The sequence below is a fragment of the Sipha flava genome, unplaced genomic scaffold, assembly GCF_003268045.1.
Source record: "Sipha flava isolate LNK unplaced genomic scaffold, YSA_version1 35_pilon_pilon, whole genome shotgun sequence".
Classification (NCBI taxonomy): domain Eukaryota; kingdom Metazoa; phylum Arthropoda; class Insecta; order Hemiptera; family Aphididae; genus Sipha; species Sipha flava.
The window spans coordinates 1-21,830 of NW_020273057.1; the positions used below are offsets into that span (position 1 = coordinate 1).

Consider the following 21,830-nt stretch of genomic DNA (forward strand, 5'->3'; position numbering starts at 1 on the left):
CCTTCAAATATGTTTTTATTTTTTTTATTATTAAGAAATTTGTCTGAGTAATAAAAAAAAAATTTACATATAAATTTGGCTCTCTGCTAAACTCATCTTCAGGTATAGCTTGCATTTCTCTTATCATCTTTTGAAATTTTTATCGAACTTTTTTATCTACTTCTCTTGACAAAAAATTCCACATTCGGTCTGTGTCATCTGGCAGTGGACCTACACTATTTCTATCTGATATTTTTTCAAATACTGGATGTAAATAATTTATTAATCCTTCTTCACTTTCTTGTGATGAATGCGTATTATCAGAAGATCTAGTTGCCAATATATTATGAATAATAGTATTATTCACTAATTTTTTTCATCTTTCTGTGCTTCTAACCATTTTTTCTCATCATCTTCTTTTACTTCAACTAGTTTCGCTTCAGATTTTGGCTGTGGATTAGCTACAAACTGTGTAGGTGGGAATGGTGCATTGTGTATGGGATATGGAGGTTTTTAGTAATTATTTTGGCATGGTTAGGTTAGGTTAGCAGTTCTGCCGCCACTAAGGAGAGTTGCTGCTATACCAGATGAAGCTACTGCTAATGCAATTTTACCTGAGGATCTAATTTGAGCCAACAACATATTAATTAGGAATGTTTTTCCTGTATCACCCGGAGCATCTAAAAAAAAAAAACTCTTCCTTGATGATTCATTACGCTTTCTGTAATAACATTAAAAGCATATTTTTGATCATTTACTAATTTTGGTAAATTGATTTCTACAAATTCTTGTAATCGGTTATTATCGTAAGAACGCAAAATTGAGAATTCAAAAGGATCAGATGCATTTTCATTTCGAACAGGTGAGTTCATTCCAAATTCAGTTAAATATTTTTCAGACAGACAAACAACTTTATCTTCTATTTCAATCAAACCTCTATTAAATATTTCATCTGAATAAATTAATTACTAGTCATCTAATCGAGTGCGCTCTGTATGAAGAATATCTTCACAAAAATAATTTCTGAACTGTTCCCACAAAGATTGAGGTTCAGACGGTTGGCAGAAAACTATGATTATTGCGAATAATTCTCTTAATTTTGAAGGACTTTCTGAAAGAGTTGCCTCCACCAGAGCATTTTTCCATTGCTCGTCATTTTCTAAAAGCCCAAGAGCAAAACAGGTAGCTTTAAAAGTCGCGTGAATGACTCCATCAAAGGCCTTCAAGTTTTCAAATGAAGTAGGACCTTGTACATAATTTAGTAACAATCTTAAATGGAAGCATTCACTTTGATTTGGGTGAATCGTGGTAAATTCTACCAATGGTAGTGTCCATTTTTATTCTTGGCCAACCTGGAACATCTTTTCCCCGTCTTCTCTTTAATTCATCGAATGTTTTAAATATAAGGGGGAAAAATAAATAGTTCGAATAAAAGAGAGATGAAAATGTTACATTTATTTTGACATTTATTAATTTACATCGATTTATTAAACACATTATTACATGTTAAGTACACATTAAATAAATATGTAGAGCAACATCTTTCTTTTGTCGCTGATCTACAAACATTAAGTGTTATTAGTCTTATACTTTATGAGCTCCATGTTCAAACTGACTAAGTTTTATTCGATTTCAACTATTTACCCATTTCAGATGTTTATTTTGGTAAAATTACACGATTCAAGTCTAGATTAGATACGTTAGGTAGTAAAAAAACTACCATTACATTTTATCGCCATCGTTATTAGTTTAATTGTGAGTACGTCAAATAGGTTGTATATGTACATGATATTTATAAATCGGGTTTAAAGAAATTCGAAATATAAAGATTCTGGCAAAAAAAAATTCGAATTGTAGCACCGACTACCATTTCGAATTATCGAGCCTCGATAATTGAGGAAACCGAAATACATGTCTTTTTTCTCGTTATAGAAGTTTTCTCATGGGACTAAGTGTTTAGTTCGATTTATGAAGTTTTTCAAATTATCAAGTGACTATTGTATATATCTCCCTGTTCTAAATATTAATCTTCATCTCCATCGCCTATTTGTGCCATACAATTTGTATACATCTAAGAGTATATAATATTCAATGTAAAATATACTTATACAGTAATAATATATGTGAACGTTTAAGGAAAATGAAAAATGCAATAGAAGTAACAAACGCAAACATCAAATGCATACATTATAAATATTAACTAAGGAGTTAAGTAAAATATCTAAATGAACCTAATTTAGCGCCTAGAAAAATTTCTAATTTAAAAATTATGCTTTATTTTATTTCATTAAGTTTCAAAAGCATTTTAAAATACGAAATAATACTTAAGCGAGTAAATACATCAAGTGTCAACTTCTATTCATAAAACACCAGTTGATGTTCATTTGAATAAAATGTTATCTTCATTTGCTTAGGGTTTAATTATAAAACCAATATTTACGACATAAATCTTTTTAATAAATAGTGCTATTTTTAATGATTTTATTTGATATTCGATTAATTAATGATATTTGATTAATTTAACTATGATAAAATAAAAAGCTATATAAGTGCATTTATGCTTAATATAACTTTATATAAGCAATATTAAAAATATCGTTATGTATACAAATAATGTTATTTCTAAATTACCAAATCAGTAACCAGTTAGCAACGAAAATCTTAAATGGAAAGACACATAATATTATTATATACTTATCATCTAAGTATTTGAAGGTATTTTCGTGAATGGACGAAATATAAAATTATTAAAAGTTGTCTTATTTTTGACTAGCCTTCGCTTTAGTTATGAAAATTCACGAAGCGTAATTAATTACATATTTTTATTAATTTATTAATTGCATATATTTTTATATCGAAAATGGAATATCTGAAAATTAGATTTACTCAGTTGTCGTTTTGTATAACATTACAAGTATTAATTAATATGTATTTTATATATATTTGGAATCACTAAATTATATTTAACTGTTATGCAACTATTTAGTTATAGCTTAAAATACGAGAAATAACGAGTAGATACCTATTTTAAAAAAGCTATCGTGTTTCATAACAAATATTTAAAATATCCAAGAACAATTGACAATTAATTTTTCTACTCCCCGTGTAAAATATAAATTGCTTTTTATTTTTTATGTTTTTTACCAAACGTGTTCATTATGATCGTTTCTGAACGTATGTACAATTTATCGTTAAGTAATTTATATACATATAAATTTACACCAACACATGTTCGTTGCTATTTCTTCTATTGTACACATTAGGTACATTTCAAAGGTTAATTTATATTATTTAAATATATTGATTCATACATTACACATAACATAATCGGTAGTGTATATGTATGGAACGTAATTCGATTTTTATATATTTCTTCACGGGTCATATGTGATAAACAAAATCGATAAACAGCGTTATTGCCTATATATTTATATATAATTGAATTAACACTACATGATGTTCGTATATGTTGTAGCAGACAAACAGGTACCATATTATGAACTAATTACATTCATAATATACAGCGGTGATTGAATTACTTTGAAGTATTTTTTCTAGGGTAAACGCCTGTGTATTACGTGCGTCCCTGGAGGGAGTGACCTAACCAGAATCACAGGATGCCACAGGATAAACGTAATCATCACGATGGCACAAAACGTATGTATATATAATATGCATATATTTATTGATAAGTCGTCGCTAGGTGGGGTACAGCGATAACCGGCGGCTAATTGGCCTAATTGGGTTTCCGGATGTGTTGCTTATACGAATCGCCAAAACACTATATCTGAATACGATTCACAACAACAAATACACGCCGGCCTTTGCGCGCGGCCCATAGATTAACTTGTCCCGGGCCGTGTGTTGTGCTCGACCGTCCAACGCCGTCGCCATCATGTCCGTCGCATCGTACGCCGTGGTAACGTTGATCGCCTTCGCGATCGTTTTCAACACAAATACCGGTAAGCAGCGTACTCGGATTTATTATACTAACATTTGCGTATCGTACAAGTTGTACGTTACGCTAGCTGACCCGGCGGAGGAGAAAACCGTTCGAATCGAAGTACAATGGATATGACTCGCGCGATCCGAACAATATTTATTATATCTGGCGCAATTATTGTAAACACGTTCTATCTTATTTTTCAAACATTTTAAAAGGACTCACAACACTGTTTTCTCTATCAATTTAAAATCGGTATACATGAATTGTGATTGTACCGAAGAGAAGGATTTACGGTTCGCACGTTCTTCTGACCGTTGAAAAATACACGTAATCACTTAAAAATTATAACTTTCATACATTTTTATATTTATTTATATGTATATATTGTACATATGTATGTTATTATCATCACTTTTATGCTATCAACTGTCACTCGTTTTCATGTCTTGAACTGATGGCCCGTACTGTTAATAAAATAAAATAGAATGTGAAAACAAAATTATCCATTGACCAACTTTAAGTAAAACTAATCTTACAGACAGGAATTTTTTAAGGAAAAGCGATAACTAATTAAGAGAGTTGACTTTGAGAAGATTTTAAATTGCACGGTTCACGCCATTTCTAATCCGTCACACTTCTAAAACGTGTTTGTATTAAAACTAGACATTTGGTAATAAATTAAAACTAAAAATTATAAAGTAGTTATAAGGTAGTTCCTTTTTATTGTACTTCATTCAATTTTTTTTAAGTTTAATAAAACGATCTAAAATAGGGGTGTATTGTTTTTATACAATTTTTTATAATATATTTACTCATAAAAATAAATTATGAACGTAATTTCATTTAAAAAAAGAATTCAAAGTTCTAAAATATGTAATTAAGGCATAAGTATGATGAAAACTCAACAGATTGATGCTGTAACCATTAGAATTTTCATTTTTTTTCTAGTGAAGGCTGATAATGACATAAAATGTTATGTGTGCAATAGTCATAATGATACGGACTGTGCTCAAGAAAAACTTCCTGATCATTTCAAAACTGATTGTTCAAAGTTAAACTTAGGTATTTCCGAGGAAAGTCGCAAAAATTATACTCTTTGTAGAAAGATTATACAAACAATCGAGCCGGAGGTCAACGGATGTAAGTAAATTGACAAGCTAGTAAATCAAAACTTATTTCATGAAGGGGATAACCCGCTTAAATGTACATACCTAGTGAAAGAATTAAAAAATCCATCAACACGATGTAATAGAAATAGGGTTAATAGACGCCAAATAACATTTGACATTTACTACATTTGTAACAATTTAACCAATTTTTAAAAGCTTAACATTTTAATAGGTAATATAAATAATTATTTGATACTATTTTATTTTAATTTATTTTTAAATATAAAAATAGAAAGTTATTTATTATTAATTAATATATTATATATATATATATATATATTATGAACTTAAAGCGTATTATGTATTGTAGTAAAATTATTAATAGAATATTTTAAATCAAAATAACCTAGTTGTTTCAAATGAGTCAATAGTCTAAAGTCTAGAATTTACATAAAAATAATAATAATATCAATAATTTGACATTTTTGCCATTATATTACAGAAATATAAATCTTAATAAACAATAAATAGTTTTTTCGTGTAATTTTATTAGAGAATAGATTTTTTTTTACTTCGGTTATAAATGCATACTATTTGAAACATTATTAAAATGTATGAGAATAAAATATCTCAATAAAAACCAATCAATTTCATGAAATTAAAAATGTTTCTGCTTTAAATTACAATCAATTTTTAACTAATTTTAAACATAAAAAACCGAGTGGCTTTACAATACACATTTACTTTGAAATACTAGATGTTTAGTTGTACTATACGATTTGTTCCAAATTAAGTTTTCGTTATTCGTTAATTCTCTTTATGATTGAATAATTTAGTAACCTAATTAGTTAAGCATATTTATGTACATTTAATTCCATACAATACATAATAATAATGTATATGTACATATTGTTTTTAACCTGTATATTAAATATACATTATTACACGAATTAATAATATATGTAATAAAATATATTTATCTGTACTTTATAGACCTTTTTTAGATTATTATAAAGTATGATTAAATGTTATTATATAATCGATAATTATGATCAAACGCCATATAGACATATAAATCAAGTATATATGTATACGATTATATACATAAATACTTAATTAAATATGTAATAATTTTAACTCATAAAAAATGTTTATTTTCCACCTTAACAACTTATTACTGCAAGGACATTAAAATGTATCATAGTAGAAAATAGCTTATATTTCTGCAACTGCATAATATTACATTTTATTGAAAAACGATTATTATTTATCATTTTTAAATACAACTTAAATGCTTCATCATACTATGGAATTCCAAAACATCTGTATGGGTATGACGTTGTTCAAATTATAAAAGGGGGAGTCTAGATCGAGTGCACTGACACTTAGGTAAACTTCATTGTGGCACTGTTACGACGCTCAGACAGTTCGTGATGCTACATAATATAATATTGGTTTTATTACTAAGCCTCTATGTAAGTTTTCAGGCGTTCATCTCTTTGTAATTTAATTTTAACTTTATAACTAAGTGATTTAACTATTTGTAGGTAATATAATTATTAAATTTTTATTGTCATTGAGAGTCAATCAATATAATCAATTGATAAATTAAAGATATTTTGTATTAATGATGAGGTTGAAATTTATCTTGTTAGAAATCCACTTTTATTTGTACATATTATATAAATAACTACTAATTTAATTTATTCTACAAAAAATAATTATATAAATTACGTCTCTAAAGTATCAAAAAATATAAATCCTATTAATATGGAATGAATAGATTCGATATATTTTATGCATACAATAGGTACAATAATGATTATTGACTATATCTTCTAACTAAAAACATTGGTAAAGATAAATTAAAAACACAGGCGCTTATAAAAAATGCATACATGGATTTTTTACTTACAATATATAAGTAGAGTATAAATTTATACATTTGAAAGAAAAAATGTACTTAAAATAATTATTATTTTATTATTATGTGCATTACTATCCATTATTATTGTTACAGTGCCATCGGACCGAAACCGAATCATTAGGTCATGTGGTTGGGATGCTTCAAATTACAATAATAAATGCTATCATAGATCTGGATTTGGTGGTAAGCAAGATGTATGCACTTGTTCAACAGACTATTGTAATTCATCAAAAAGGACATACTTATCATTTGCTATCATGATGATAGCGTCATTGACTATACTTATTTTGTAAAAACGAAAATATTACTCTAGAGAGACAAACAATTATCATTTGTTTACGAATGCAATTATTTTTGAGATGTTAAAATAAGTAAATTTCCTGATATTAACGGCGAAACATTTATTTTAATGAGGAATTAAATTGTAGTATGAAATGTTAAAACGAATATAATTAGGTACCATATATTTACCTATTTTATTAAATTGTATTTTCTAAATAAATGAAATACCTACGATTCTAGTGTAAAAAATAGAATTCTCTATCATAAACCTATATAATAATTATAATTGGTAATAATATAAAAACAGAAGAGCATTTATTTATTGTACTAACATTTGTAATACAATAAATATGTAGGTACAGATTTTGGATTTCAAAGTAATCGTAATATTTATAATCGAAAACAGTTAATATTTCTTACTATTAATTTTAAGTTTTCATTAAAACTTATAACGGATATATTTTTGTTAAATTGGAATTTAATTATATTATGTGTACATAAATATAAATTTTTAGGCATATTGGTATTACTGTTAATAACTTAAAATTTTTTATGGAACAATAATAAAATATACATATTTTATTGCATTAACAACAGTATTATTTACAATAAAATATGTGATAATGCTCTTAACTTATATTATAATATACTATAACTAATTACTTTTTATATTTAACTCATAAAATAAAATAAAATTAATATTACGTAATAATTTATTTTTTAGATCTTTGCAACTTGCGTAAAAAGAATATATAATTGCACTACATTAAATATCCTCATTATAGTATCCATTCAAATGATATATTGTTATTTCATAAATAAATAAATTGCGTTTTTCTTTTTTGTATTTAATACGCCATCATATTGAGCTGTATTTATTTCAGCATATTATTTAAAAAAATTTACTTTAACAGTTTATAAGTAAACTAATTATTCATTACTTTCAAACAAAGACTAAATTTGCACTTTATGTACATCGCGTTTTAAATGATTAGTGTAATAGTACGTGTATTAAAATCAATTACATTAAAATAAAAAATTTAATAACACCAAAGTATTTTAAAATACAGAAGAAAAAAACAATAATAAATACAATAACAATAAAACTATGTGAAAACGCACGTTGGCTAGTCCAAGGTCGGTTAGTGGTAGGTGTACGCAGAATAATTTTTAGAGAGGTGCGTGAGCGTCAGTTAGAACCATTGCAGTCTGCAGACACTAGCCCATTCGTCCTGTAGCACATTAATTATTTTATTTTCACGTATACGATTATTTTTAGTTCTTCCGTGTAAAAAACAAACATTTAATATGAAGTTAATTACATCAATATCGTTGATGTGTCTAATTGCCTTCTTTGGATCATGTAAGTAACAACTTTATTTATTCATTCTACCTATTTATCTAAAGACTTCGATTTTAAAAATAACAAATATATGTTCGTTTTCTTACATAAATATAGTTTTTTTTTTTCTCTTACTTTTTCTTACTATCCTATTTCTTTGATATTATGTATTTTTTTATCTGTACAGTTAGCTTTATGAGAGTTATCATTGAATAAATATATATAATACGCGCCCATGTCGAATTAGGTATATTGTAGTAGATCCTCTTTTTAGTTTTTTTTTTTTTTTAATCGGATGATTACTTGTGTTTTTTTTATTAGAAAAATTATAATCTGTAAAATATGTACTAAAAGGATTTAAGATAACCATTTGTATTTTATTAGTTTGTTTTGGTTGAGACGTAGCCCCACTGAAAAACAATCCAGTTGACATTTACTCCCTTGATTTTAATTTACTATAGCTAATAAATAAATATTTTATTAATATGTATAAAAGTATTGTTCTTTCTATCATTGATTGAATCAGTTTTTTCTCAATTAAAGTGTTACCTTTAACGGTAAAGATAATAATAATATATTTTTACTAGATTGGCAAGTTTCATTTTCGTTACAATAATATCAACAGTGACTTTCACTGATTTTAATCTTACTACATAATACACCATGAGTAAAAAATATTATAAACATTATTGTCCTCGATCGATCTTTATTTTCTCATTAATTGAAAATATTCTAACTAATAAATCCTACACAAACGCTTAAATTTATCAATTTCTTAACATATTTTGTGTTAAATTTTACAATTGCTCATTGTAGTTTTCCATAACGTTATATAACATTGATAATATTTAGATACCGAATTTTGGCATGTTTGAAAAAAAATGATTAGGTTACTCTATCACATATAATTTATTACTTGTAACATAATACACTAATTATAAATTACTGAAACCTCAATTTAAGCATTCATTAATATCCAAATAAAAAACATAAGAGCATTATATTCATTCGATGGTTGAAAAAATTCATCAGTGAACCATATCTCCTTAGGAAAAATACACCTATATTCATAATCTTATGCATTCTAATACTGTAATTGAATCCATGACAGTATCGACAAGGTCTCACAGAAGGTTATAAAAATCCCGTGGTTGATTATTATTAATTTTGTTATTGTTTGTTCCGCTAATTATTACGGTATTCTCGAAGCCTTTATAGCTTATAACATTTTGTTTTTTGCTTCGTTGATATTTCCGGGAACTACATTTTATGGCGTTATTGCTACTTAATCGGCGTGGAGATGATGTACCCATAAAACAATATGCAAATAAAACAATGTCCATATTATATAAATATATAACACAATGACACATGTTAAAAAATTATTGAGTCTAAAATATTAAATAGAGAACATATTGTCAAAAAAAAAATAAAAACGAGAATTTGTTTGATATCATTAGCTAGACCGGTTTGGCAGATGTTATGGTATACAACGGTATAAATATATTGTACCTATCATTAGTTTACACTATAAGCGTTTCCCTTGCAGACAAAAAAATATGCAGCACCGGAGTATATGCGGATATGCAGAAGTTTTAAAAATATTTATAACGAACGGTAATGATCAAAAGTTAGTGAAGATGCGTGAATGAGTAGGTAATAAAGGTATTTGTTAAATTTTTTACAGTTCAATGATCTAAATATTGATCATAATCCCCCGAATGAACAACATTTCCCATATAAGTCAATGACTTTTTTTTCTTAGGCTCAGCAAAAAATAACACCAAAATGATATAGTATAATATACATACATTAATAATTATATACCATGCAATTAGTTTAAAATTAAAATACAGTTTAAACTAATTGCATGGTATGTAATAAAAACAAATTAAAGTTATCATTATAAAATAATATTTATTATTATTGTGATATTAAACTTGTAAATGTCAATATAACTTACTTTATTTAAGTATAAATATCGTATTATATTGATAGGCGCCGACTTTTAGATTTTAGCATGGGGGTACATAAAAAACTTAAACTACTATACATGATGAATATTATTCCATTATTCCAATTCACTTTATTGGCTTCAGTTAAAACTAAAAAAAAAAAAAAAATTGTTTATGAAAATATAATCTTTTTTAACTACATTTATACCATTAAATTTTATTTATAAAAATATTGTCTAAAATTATATTCAATTCAATACAAAATTTTTTTTTTCTTGACGAGCACTTGTTGATAAACATATTTCCTATCTTTCATAAAATTCTAAAACTGTTTTGTGACAATTTAGAACTACCAAATCATTCAACCGGTTCTGTATCATAGTACTTCTTGTTTAATTTTTTAATCTTCTGAACATCAAAAAGAATCTTTTTCACATTATTTAAAAGTGATTGAACTTCAAAGTTAAATCATAGCTGTAAGCTAGAAAGTAAATGATCAATGATTTCATTATATATTTGATTATATTTACATTCAGGTGAAAATGTCAAAATTATATTTTCATAATATTATATAAGCTTTAAATTCTATTATAATAATTAAATAATTTTTACACAGAAAAACAAAATAAAATTTTTACGTTTGACCAACGTTATAACTTAAGTAAGGATGCGATTCCTCCCGTTGCCCTCGTGAAATCGGTGCCTATGATTATAATTAATTAAATTTCCATTGAGTCAACTTAACGAACGGTTTTCCAAACACCAGACGATTTTATCGTCTTTGTATTTATTATTACCAAAGATGTGTTTGAAATCTCCAATTTTAGAATCAGATTTTAGTTTATATTTAGATTTTATAAATGTTGACACATTACCTTCAGAACTAAAATTATGAAAAGAAAATAGATTGCTTTCCGAGATGTAGATCGTCTTCATTCAGCTGTAGAATTATTAAATTATTGTAATCCTAAACTTTTTTCAAATATTTATTTTTTATTAAAAGTACTAACTACAGTACCGGGTTCTATAACAACTCCCGAACGAACTTTTTCAAATTAAAACACGTCAAGACGTTTTTATACAATTCTACAGGACAAGAAAACAAACTGGGCTAGCTTTATTAAGTGTTCATAGAGATGTTACGGTTAATCCCGATAAAATGTTAAACCCGTTTGCTCTTCAAGAAGATAGGAACATATTAATAGTTTAAAATAATATGATTTTTATTTGTGCATTTTTTATTTTTATTTCTTAATTTTATATTTCATATTTGTATAGTGTAAGATGGCAAGATGTCAAAGTAATTTTGTTTATATTTGATTTTATTATATTTTAATAAAAGAAGATTATCTTTATTATCTTTATTATCTTTTTCTGTCTTGTTTTTAACCAAATAACAAAAGTCAAAATCTAAATTCAATAAAATTACAATTTTCGTGTTTTTTACTAAACTCCCCCCACCCGTAAATTTTTTTTATATATGGCTTTGGTCAATTTCTTTAGTAATTCAATGAATATCAACATTAATGCATCTAGATCAGGAGTTCCCAACCCGTGGTACGCGAAGAAATGTTTTGGTATAATTATTTTTATTATTATTTACATTCAATATTATTTGGTTTAATTTATTTGATATTATCTAATTTTATAAATATCGATGAAATTAGGTTTGTAATCATAGCAATTTATTTTTATAATTATTTATTCAGCCTGATATTTATGTTCTTGCACAAAATAAACAACAACAAATAGCATATTACATTTAAAAAATATAATTGTTATTTTAATATTAAGATTTAACTAAAAATTAAGATTTTTTTTACTTTCATAAAATTTAAATAATAAAAAATATTAATAAATTAATGAGTTTAATTTCTGATATCAATATTATTATAATATCTAACTTTGTTCAACTGCCCCCTAAAACAAACGTCTACCCACAGAATATGCAAGCGTACAATCTGCATATCCCGTGTACACACCTATCCTTATAGTACAGTTTAAAGTTATTAGTTGTATCATAAATAAATGTTAAAAATTATGGTACATTTCTTTCTTTTCCGTTAAGAGCTCAGGGATTTCAATATTATAATTTACTATTGAAGAATAATTATTCATTCTTATTAATTTTAAAAATATATACATACATATAGATATTAGTTGTATATATTTGATTTTATATTTCATTAAAATAGTTAGTTCGCGAAATGTGAGAATTAAATTGTAAAGATTATATTTACTGACCTGTCACTAATACTTCTCTCTTTCTCATTCATCGCATTTTACATAGCATAGAAAAACACAGGGATGAAAATGTATCAGAATATTCATATATAATATTTGAAAAAAAATCAGATTTCTAACGCCAAATCGATTATCAAGACGCGGTTTTGACATCAAGTCAAAGCATTATATAAATTTTTTTGTTTTTTAAATATTTCATTAAAAATCTAAACTCTAAATTGAAATTACTATACTAATAATCAATATAATATGTAAATATAATCAGTGTTTGGAAAGAATGTCGTTTATGAATGCAAGTTCACGTTCATATTTTGTGAACGATACGCGAACGTCAATCCCTTTTTTTAACTAGAACATGAACGATGTTCATACTTTTAGTGAATATAAATGCTTTTGGGGCATTCAAATTTATTACCATTTAAAAAAAAATATATATATATAAATAATATATATTGATTATAATATGTTTAAGGATAAATTTTAAACATAAATTATACCTAATACATTTTGTAAAGGTCCCATTTATACAGGATGCAGGTAGATGATATATAAATATAAGATTAAAAAATTTAAATGAACGACAAAATCAACACGTTCATTTTTCCACAAATCTTGAACGTGAACATGAACGTTATAACGGAAATATAATACAGAATCCTGATATAAAAATCATTTATATTTTTATATTAAAAACAATAATATTTTTGTTTAATAAAAATGTTAAAAATAATAAATCAATAATTTTCATTTGTTATGACATGATCCTGGAAAAATAAATTAAAAATTCTTAAAACACAATTTCTATTATTTTAAATTTAATTTCCAGTACTTTTTTAAACTGAATTATTAATTTTTATAACACCTGAAATTTAGGTTTGTCAAGGAACTCTTGTGTTTACTTTTTTGAACTAACGAACAACCAATTGTGTTTTTACTTATGTAAACATAATATGCACCATTGTATTTATATACCGACTTATGGCTATATAAGCATAAGCAAAAAAAAAAACATTTATGTAAATCATATAAGTACTTATTATTACTTGATATTTACATTTACAGTTAGCTTTTGTTCGTTTAAAATAACAATTAAGAAAATTCTGTTTTTCGTGAGATTTATGTAATTGTAAATTATTTTATTAGTGTTATTAATTGTAGAGATCATTGATCAATTTTTATGTGATTTTAACATATACTATAAGTACTATATATAATTACATGTGTAATCTGAATATCGGGCTATATGGAAATTTTACCACTACTAACACAGATCACATTTAAAAGGTTAATGCAATCTTTGGTTCTACGAATAATAATTCAATAACTCTATAATTTGTATGATGGGTATTTAGTCAAATATGAATAATATAATAATATAATATGTGTTAAATATTTTGTGGCAAATAATTGTAAATAATAGAAAATAATAAAAATAATAAAATGAATTGGATTTTTGTGTACATATTTAAAACTATGAACGTACTTAATATTAAGACAATAAGAATTAGTATGACAGTGATAACTGATAATGATTAATTTACAATAGTTGTAATTAAAACAATTTTGTAAGATATTAATATAACATTATGTATATCAATCCTGTCTATATATCCGTACATTTATGTAAAAAAATTATTAATGCTTGTTGCACATAAAATGTAACATGTCAAAACTAGGGGAAGGGACTGTTGAGTATTATTTACATTTTAAAACGAGCCCATAGAACTGTAGAAACAATTTCTCTAAATTGCAAAACTCGAGTAAGATCCATAATACAAGTTTTAGCTTTGTCAAATTGTATAATATCATATCCATTGTCGAATAAATTACGTTCCTACTTCAGGTGTATTGTAGTATTATTCGTACAACGATTACTACATATATGTATATCGTATTTTTTGTATTTATAGTTGGAAACCTTGAAATGCTATAATTATGTACTTATATGTTAATATACAAAAAAAAGTAATAATTAGTCATTATTCGTAAACTTAAATAATACAACGTAAACAATTCTTTAAATGGCTCAAATTATACAATGATATTTACCTATTATAGTTCTATGTTTGACATTTAACCTTTAAATTTTACAATGTTTCAAATTTTAAATATAATGCTATTTATAATCAGCAGTAATATAATTTTCACTTAAAATCATTTTTAAAGTGCAGAGATATAATTTGTATATGTTATATTCGGATCTCACAGGATTTATTACTTTTTATGTTATATTAATTTATTTAATAATAATAACTATAGTGTAAAATATATTCACCAATAACAGAACGATTAACAATTTTCTTTTTAATATATACAAATTGTATTGGTCTACTCACTAAATTCCATAACTGTGATGTGAGTAGGAGTTCTAATTATATAATATCTATGTAAATTACTACAATTTTTTTTTTTTTTTGTTTACAGGCCATGAAGGCCTTTTGCCATTTTTACTACTTCCCCTCAACTACTACTATCCTAAAAAAAAAAAATGTAATTACCAATTAACATAAAAATAATAATCATAATTAATAACAAAAAAATGTAGTAAAATAATATAGTAAATGTTTTAATTATACAGTACAGAAAAATCATACAAGGATTAATACAATAATTCTATTATTTCAAAGTATAAGTGACTAATGGTGAACGCTATCTGTTAGCATAAAAAATAAGCTATTATATGTCTAAACACGATCAGTAGACAGCGTCAGATTTTTATCCACTTGAAAATATATTTTTGATAGTTAAACTTGAGTGAGAGACCAAAGTGTACAAAAATGTGATATTGAGATGTTGTATGTGTTGATTAAATTCTGTATTTTATTATGTCAAAAATTATATCAGTAGCTCTATTATCAAAGATTATTTAGCGATAAATAATATAACTACTACATATTTGGAAGGACAAATTATTTAATCATATTTTAACACATATGTAAGTCAAAATCGCAACATAATTCTGACCACAATGTTTCTGTTCGCCATTCAGAAACATCCAACACTTCAAATAATTGATTAGAAATTTCTTACTCATCAATACTCATTTCAAGTATAACTCGGATCATTCTATAGTAGAAAAAACAAAAATTATAATATAATTATAATTATAAGACTGTAAAATTGCCTAACACGTTGACTATTATTATTTTTTGAAAAATAAAATATCGTTAAAAGTATTTGAAATTAAATATTTAAAATGTCAGCACTTTTATCTAGTACTCGAGTTAAGATAAATTCAGATGAGGATAAATAAAAAATTAATTAGGTGAAAATTATTTGGTTGAGGTATAATAAAATTTAAAGTATTATTAAATTCAAGAATACTCGAAACTAGAGCGCTATTCACAAAATTAGTCATTCATAAAATAATAGCTAAAATAGGAGTTGGAAATGAACCAACTAATACATAATAAATAATATTATAAATATTTCTTCAGACTTATAATAAACCTAGGTCTGTCGAACCAGAAAAAAAGATTCCTTAAATTTATTACCTTTAATCAAACCAATATACCGCCTTTTTAATCATATAGGTACTAAAGACAAAGTTCAAACACATTTTTATAGATAATAATCATTAATCAAACGATAAATTAGTTTTAATAATTATTAATTATGTAAAGACTCGTTATGATACCAAAATACTTATTAAGATAAACAAGCTATTATGGTAATACTTCATATTATTTTCATTTAGTATTACTTGTACTTTATAATTTTAATTTTTTTTTTCCAATCAGGCGATGGTTTAAAATGCTACACTTGTGGTTGGTGGAGTAAAAATTGTGGTGATCCATTTATGAAGGATGATTATCTATTAGTTGAATGTAACACTCGAGCAATTAACGAATTCAACCGCGAACTAGGAAATACTATAAACACAGCAAGTAATGCACTACAAAATTTCGCAAATCAAGTGGGATTCAATATGAATCAAAACAACAATTTCAATTTACCTACCATTAGTGATGATTCAGTTGGATGTACTAAAGTAGTACTCAAACGTATGTATTATTGTTTCTAATTGGATAACAAATAATCTTAATCTTCAAGGATTTGGAATAATTAAGTTTAATAATAATATATTTACAAATTAGAAATGTCTATGATTCTACTTAACTTATTATAGAATTCCATCGTTATTGTATTTAAAATAAAATATGGTGATTTTAATAAAATAAAATATATTTTAATGGACTTTATTTTAATATAATTAAGAATTAAAAATATATTTTATAAACGTCTACTTAATAATTGCTTTGAGATTTTAATGCTAAAGTCTACATATCCATTTTACTATTCTTATATATAATTTGTAATTGTACTCTATATTATCACTCATTCGGTGTTGTATAAGTAAAAATAAATATTTCATTACAATTATCATATTAACTGTTAATTAATAACGAATTTATGACACATTTCTGTTGATGGTATTATAGATGGAGAAGACATTGTACGAGTGGCCCGAGGATGTGTTTATATTAAAGCAGATTTGTGTAAGGGAATGCAGAGGCTCGACGATGAGTTGAAAACCCTGAAATACTGCGGCACATGTGATGATGACGGATGCAATGGTTCTCGAGCGTTGGAGTCTTCCACGATTGCAATAATATTGACCACAGTGGCTACGTGTCTATTTTACAGAATACATTAAAAAACCTAAAAATATTTTACTAGCTATTTGTATTATCATTAAGTCAATAAGTGTACCTGATATTTTGTTATTGCCCTATTCAACTACAAATGGAAATATTTTCTTTATTTTCTTTATCATTTTTTATGTTATATAGTTCTAAAGAATACATTTACATATATTTAAATATAATTATGATGTTCTTTTTTCTTCACAAAATCATATTTTGGAAAGTTCTATGGCCTGCTTTTTTGCTATTGGCTGCAAGATATTTAATGTTATAAAAGTTTCAATGTTAATTTTTACAATACTATTATTTTTATTATGAATATTAAAATAAGCATACTATAATATTTTAAAGTTTCTAAAAACAGAATATTATGTTTCATGTAAACCAAAAAAATTATTTCCTTGCATATGAAAGTTTTTTTTTATTATTATAAGTTAAATTAAATCAATACTGTTACCTATATTTTTTTTCAATTATCAATGCATACTTAATTTATAGTACCTACATGTATCTGTAAACAATAAAAAAAATAAAGGTTATTATTTAATTTTTAATTTACCTACATGATAACTGTATAATTGGTTCCGTTATCAAATTAATTAAATAAGAATAATTTTATTCAACTATATTAGTGACTTTGTTGTTGTCTACAATTTTATTGAGATATTAAGTTACAATTAAATTTGTATAGTTTTCCGTCAAATGTATTATAATTTATAATTAAATATGGTATTTTGGCGAAGCATGTGAAAAAATATTGAAATTATTACAGATAAATTAATGATTTCCATTTTTTTTTTAAATATCCAAGGTTCTAATAAGTTCTAAATTACTTACTTACATTGTACATAAAAATTATTTTTGGATTCCATAACTACAAGAATTTTTAATAATATCACTATTTTCTCCCATTTTTCTAGTCTTTCATTTTTATTTTTTTCCAAATCCTTCTTAAACATGTCTAACTATCTTTGAAGGTCACTCTCGAGATAAATTTCTTCTCTTTTGATTACCACTTCTCAATCACTTTGATAATACTAACGATGCTTCTATGCATTAAAAGTTCAAACAACAACAGAGACACGGAAACATGTCATGAAATGAAATTAAATGGAAAAATGGTCATACTAGCTTACGCAGACGACATTATAATTCTACGAGATAACAAAAGCGAAATAATAAGAACCACAGAAAGTTTAATTAATTCTAGTAAAATGATGAGTCTCAGTATAAATGAAGACAAAACCAAATACCTAATAATGTCCAGAAAAGTGGTAAACACATCTAACTTTAAAGTGGGACTATATTGTTTTGAGCAGGTAGATAATTTTAAATACCTGAGAATTAATATCAATGAGAAGAACAGTGGTTAAAGTGGGGAAAATGTTGTGGGGGAACGATATTAATCAAAAATTGAGGAGCGTTCCCCTTCCTAATTTTAAATCTTACCAACCTTAGGAAACCCATAAGGTCTAAGCCTGTTTTATTACACATATATGTTCATAAAAGTTTTATTTTCATAGGGAGTAAAAACAAATTTCCCCCAAAGAAAAATAATTCTATACATATGCCTGCTCAAAATAAAATAAATTGAAGTACATAGTAGGTAATGTTTAAAAAACTTAACTCAAACTTAACAAAACTAAAAAGAAACAATTATAAACCTTGATAGTTGTTGGTCAACGTAGACAGTAACAAATTCGTACATTGCACATAAGATGTATATTGTCTATATTATAAGATAGTGTCTATCCTCTATCATAATTTAATATTTATACTATTTATAGTTATTCTATTCTATTTATATTTATTCTAAATAATAATCGATATCATTATCACTTTAATTTTAGAGTTATAGGTAATAACCGCTCGAGGATCATCTATAATTAGACACAGCGTCAATTAAATTAACCCATGGTGTACATTATCTACCATTTTTACTTATCGTTATACCTAAATATTATTTCTCCGAAATTTTTTCCACTTGTTCAAATAAATGAAGAAAATAAATTTCATGTAATATTGTAATATTATAATAAGTATTGTATATTCAATATTGTATTTTAGTGACCAATGCCATTAAACGTCCATCCGGAATTTTGGCGACTTAAATTAAAGAGGACGCATATACTTACTTATAAAAAGAAGGAAAAACGTGGACATAGAAAAGATGTACAACAAATCAAATATTGGAAAATATTTCAAGGCAAAACGCCTGGAGTGGGCGAGCTGACGAAAGCCTTATTCATAATGTTTTAACTAAGTAAATCAACAAAAAATGACCAAGTGACCCCGTAAACGATGGATAGATATAATAGTTAAAAACATTAAAGAAATAGATGAGGAAATAACGATGAAAATGGCAAGAGATCGTGAAGATGGAAAGACTTGGTAGAAGCGTGCAAAAGGCCTGTTGAGCACAAACAAATAAAATAACCAACTAGACACTACTGAAGTAAAGTAGTTGACATAAACAATGATAAATAATAATAGATAACAAATTTAATAATATCATCTTTATTAATTCAATGGCTCAACGAACTTATGACCAGTAACGCAATTAATAAAATATAACATCATGAGTAATTGAGGAGTTTTATAATTAAAAAGAGAAAATATGTACATATTTGAAATCCACCACAAATGAATAACACTTAGAAATCATATAAACACCAGAATACATGCATTTCATTTTCAAACTAACTTTTCGATTAAACCTTCATATACATATTTGTTCGATAAATGTTCATCATAATTATATCATATACTTAATATAATTAAATAGCTTGTATGTATAAATAAATAGTTTAAGTTTAATAATTAATTAAATTAGTAATTAAGTTGGTGAGATTAACTATTCTTAAAATACATAGTACATGTTTTTACAACGATAGCGTAAGAGTATTTCCTTTAAGACGGAATAATATTTAATTCTAGAGGATTAAAATAAATATTCAAACTTTATTTAATTTCACAAAATATTCTGAACAATTCTCATTGTTTAACAATTCCATTGATAACGAAAATGCTTTTGATTATGAAAAATATATATACAAGTAGAATTATTCTTCGTAGGATATAAATTGAACCAAACACGTGATACAGTGGTCAACAACGGAAGGACAGAGTACAAATTAATGTGGCTGTGGTCAAGGATTTTTAACCATGACTGTGCTATTCTTAAACAATAAAAAATGAGCTTATAAGAACAATTACTGTATGAGTCATATCGAATTTGAAGTTTGTGGTTTTTATATTTAATTGTTTTCTTGATGAACAGTTTTTAAAATTAAAAATTATAAAATTGTATTAGTTTTAATTGACAAAATGTAATAATATTTTTTTTAATTACTCTTGTTAAAAAAATGTAAGTACTTTATTCATAAAAATGATAAATATTAAACGAGATGGTCAAGCATATTAAGAAATACATATCAGCTTTATAATATATTAATTATAAGTACCTTCATGATGATATAGAACTTAGACGTGCTTAAAATATTTCACAGATCTTCTTCAATCAGTGGCGTCCCTAAATCCTTTTGTAGTGGTGGGAGAGGGCAAATTTTATACATGTTTTCACATTTATGCATTTTCTTAGTGTGATATAAATAATAAATAACAACAATTTGAAGAAAAAAAGGCCACTAGGGGAGGTTACCAAGGCTTACTGAGGGAAAAGTATTTTATTAATATTACAGCATAGATTAAAATACTAAATATATTATTACATATGTAATTTTTTTTAAATTTAATTTACGTTATACAAATACTCTATTTCTATACTTTGCTTCGTTGTCGAACTATAAACATCTTATTGTATATAATTTTCGTCTTAAGTTATTTAATTTAAATAGGTAAAATAATGGTATACTTTATATTTATATGAATATATGTTCAAATATTATTAAATATCAGCATAATGTATATTGGTTAAAATTTAAATACAAATGATCCAATTTAAAAGTATAAATGTAATAAATAATAGTAAATACTGAATTTGTCACATTTTAAAATGAGTGGGTCGTTTTTATTGCTAATCAATTGTGTATTTCACACTCCCACTTTTTATAAACCATTCATCATTTTGCTGACTAATTAGTTTCGATCTAAGAAATATTAACTGTTTATTAATACTTTAACGATAATAAATAATAACTTAAGCCTATACTTTAATTAGTTTTGTATTATGTACTAACTACAGTATCAAAACTTTATTAAAAATGTTAAATTAAAATCTTAAACGTTAAATACCTATATATATATATATATATATATTACGGTAAGCATAAGAGAGTTATATAAAAGGTTTTAGATTTTTCAATCTTAACCAATTCCTCTATTTTTATAATTATGATGCTGCTAAAATACTCATTAAAAAAATCAATTGTGCTAAATTT

General features: G+C 25.4%; 2 protein-coding genes across 2 annotated transcripts; both read left to right on the forward strand.

Moving 5' to 3' along the window:
- Positions 1-3,747: 3,747 nt before the first annotated feature.
- On the forward strand, positions 3,748-7,445 carry LOC112687558. Its single transcript, XM_025560304.1, has 3 exons — positions 3,748-3,941; positions 4,874-5,065; positions 7,055-7,445. Exons 1-3 carry the CDS (start codon positions 3,875-3,877, stop codon positions 7,252-7,254), a joined length of 459 nt encoding a protein of 152 aa, XP_025416089.1. The 5' UTR covers positions 3,748-3,874; the 3' UTR covers positions 7,255-7,445.
- Positions 7,446-8,300: 855 nt separating this feature from the next.
- Positions 8,301-17,694, forward strand: LOC112687564. The gene is made up of 3 exons (XM_025560312.1): positions 8,301-8,606; positions 16,525-16,788; positions 17,227-17,694. The coding sequence occupies exons 1-3, from the start codon at positions 8,552-8,554 to the stop codon at positions 17,439-17,441; spliced, it is 534 nt and encodes a 177-aa protein (XP_025416097.1). The 5' UTR covers positions 8,301-8,551; the 3' UTR covers positions 17,442-17,694.
- The last annotated feature ends 4,136 nt before the right edge of the window (positions 17,695-21,830 follow it).